At 58.0% G+C, this 2398-nt stretch overlaps 2 protein-coding genes across 2 annotated transcripts in view; both read right to left on the bottom strand.

The window, feature by feature from the left end:
- Window positions 1-539: 539 nt before the first annotated feature.
- LOC105552407 (uncharacterized protein C2orf57) lies at window positions 540-1939 on the bottom strand. The gene has a single exon (XM_011998072.1). It carries the CDS (start codon window positions 1920-1922, stop codon window positions 684-686), a length of 1239 nt encoding a protein of 412 aa, XP_011853462.1. The 5' UTR covers window positions 1923-1939; the 3' UTR covers window positions 540-683.
- Window positions 1940-2026: 87 nt separating this feature from the next.
- Window positions 2027-2398, bottom strand: part of LOC105552424 (uncharacterized protein C2orf57-like) — a 1133-nt gene continuing 761 nt past the window's right edge. Inside the window, exon 2 of the mRNA XM_011998090.1 lies at window positions 2027-2110. Coding sequence (XP_011853480.1) covers window positions 2027-2110 — 84 coding nt within the window. The remainder of the gene's footprint in view (window positions 2111-2398) is intronic.

Genomic DNA, 2398 nt, shown 5'->3' on the forward strand with positions numbered 1-2398 from the left:
TCTGCACCCCCAGCTCATTGGAGGATAATGATAATGGCAGCCACCATGTGTGGGCTTATCAAGTGCCAGACACCATGCATTATGGCCTGCATCGCTTCCCTTCTGTCTTATAACAGCATCACGGTATGGATTTATTCTCTCTTTTCTACAGCTAAGTAGGCTGAGAGTGACGTGATTCGCCCAGGGCAAGTGCTGGCGCTGGGGTTTGAACCCACATGGCTTGACTCAGCACTGTCAATGGTACAGCCTCTTGTGCCTCTCAGCCTGAGCCTGCTGGGCCAGCCTAGGCCCCAGGGAAGGCTCCTCAGGAGCTTACCTGGGTGGAGGTTCAGTAGGGATGGGTTTTTGCAGGTCTGAGATACCCCCTACCACACTGCCTCCAGCTCTGCCCAGGCTCTTCTGTGTCTGCACATTTGCCCCCAACTCCTGAATGGACAGCCTGAGAAACCCTCAGGAGACATTGTTTCCACCACACCCTAAGCCCTCCTGTCCTGTCACTGTTTTGTTGCTCACTGCATCCCAAGGGAGGAGGCTGGTGCTTAGAAATAAACGCTCGCTGGTGATTTATTGCATGGGCTGGGGGAACTGTCCAGAGCAAGAATGGGCAAGGGAGCAGGGTGTGAGGGTCCCAGGGATCTCTGGAGGCCACTGAGCCAGGCCTTCGGGGGTCCCTGTGCAGGGATCTAATCGTAGTTGGGGTCAGCCTGGAACCGGCGTGGGGTGAGGTGGCTGGTCAGGTAGCGCACAGCCGAGCGGATGCCCTCCACCGTCCTCTGCTCCACTGTCTCCAGCACATGGGTGAGGGTGCGCAGGGCTGAGCCAGTCCCTGACATCAGCCCGGAGGAGAAGGCTGAGCTGACACTTCCCAGCAGGCTGGGGACCGAGCGCAATCTGGGCCCCGAGCTGTGCAGCAGATCTGCCACGGTGCTGTGGCCGGAGTCCAGGAAGCCTGTGGCTATGGCCATGCCCATGGTGGTCTCGGACCACACCAGGATGTCTGCCAGGGAGCTGATGGAGCCCTCGCCCCTGCCCAGCAGACTGGTCATGGAGCACATGTAGCCATTCTCCTCACTGGCCACGTACAGGCTGGGGTCCAGGGGCCTCCTCCCCAGGGCCACCTCGTGGGGGCCAGGCGACGGGGACACACTGCCTACTGGAGGTGGAGGGAAGAACCAAGCCTGCAGGTCTCCTAAGCCATCCACCACATTTGCCCCCATTGCCACTGGGGACTCATCAGATGGCAAAGCCTCAGCTTCAGGGTATGGGGCCTTTGGATGCTCAGCTTTCTCCTCAGCAGCCTTGGTGGTGCTGGCAGCCTGAGGGCCATGCTGGCTATTGACACCTGTGGTGACGTGGTCAGCATCACTCCCGACGGGCTGAGCCTCCGTGTGCTGGGTGAACTGTGGCTCAGCACTGGGGGCCAAGGGGGCTGACTCCGGCTCTCTCTCAGGAACACTCGCCATTTGTGACGTCTTGTCCTTACCCAGGAGGTGACTTGGGAAAACCACTAGACTCTGACTTGTCCTTGTGTCTTGAACCTGCGTGTCCCACGTTGGATTCTCAAGGCTCATAGATGTTTGCAGGGGAGTTGGGTTTTGGCTGGGAAGCAGAGGTGTGATTTTTCTAGGTGTCTTCTGGCCATGTTCTGGAACAACTGCACCCTTGTCTTTGTCTCCAGATGTTGACATGGCCTCGGGGGTGGCCGTCTTGAGGGAGGCCTGATCTATATCTTGCTGGTCGGTGGATGCGGCAGAGCTGCTCACCGCCAAGACATCTGTTGTGAGTGGGACCTGACCTTGGGGCCCTCCTGCTGGGCTGTCCTTAGACACGCTGTCAGCCACGCTGCCCAGGGGGGACCCGGGAGTGCCATGTGTGAGGCTGCTGGTGGAACCGGCCTCTCCCGAGGGCTCTCCTGGGGTCATCTATGCCCTTTGCTATTTGTGGCAGTTGGAGGGAGTGGCTGCAACCCAGCTGGGCTGAGTTGTCCAAGTGGTGAGGTCACAAGGGACTGTGGCCACTGGTGATGTCACAGGTACCCGTAGAGCAAGGGTCTTGAGCTTCTGGAGCAGCCTTCCAAGTGGGCTAAGTCTATGGGACAGTTTGTTGCCAACTTTGCCGGTACATAGGGAAAAAATGACAAATGTTCTGGAAAGGGCTGGAGGCATGTGTACAGGGGCAAGTACAGCCACAGGGCCACAGGAGTGAGAGTTGTGACTTTGACAAATGAGAAGGGATGCAGATGTTGATTTAGAACAGTGTTTATAAGGGACCCCTCCCGGCACCTCTCTGTCTATACTGGTGTCTCAAGACCCCAATTTAGGCTGGGCATGGTGGCTCACTCCTGTAATCCCAGCACTCTGGGAGGCTGAGGTCGGGGAATCACCTGAGGTCAGGAGTT

The sequence above is a fragment of the Mandrillus leucophaeus genome, unplaced genomic scaffold, assembly GCF_000951045.1.
Source record: "Mandrillus leucophaeus isolate KB7577 unplaced genomic scaffold, Mleu.le_1.0 Scaffold555, whole genome shotgun sequence".
Taxonomy (NCBI): Eukaryota; Metazoa; Chordata; class Mammalia; order Primates; family Cercopithecidae; genus Mandrillus; species Mandrillus leucophaeus.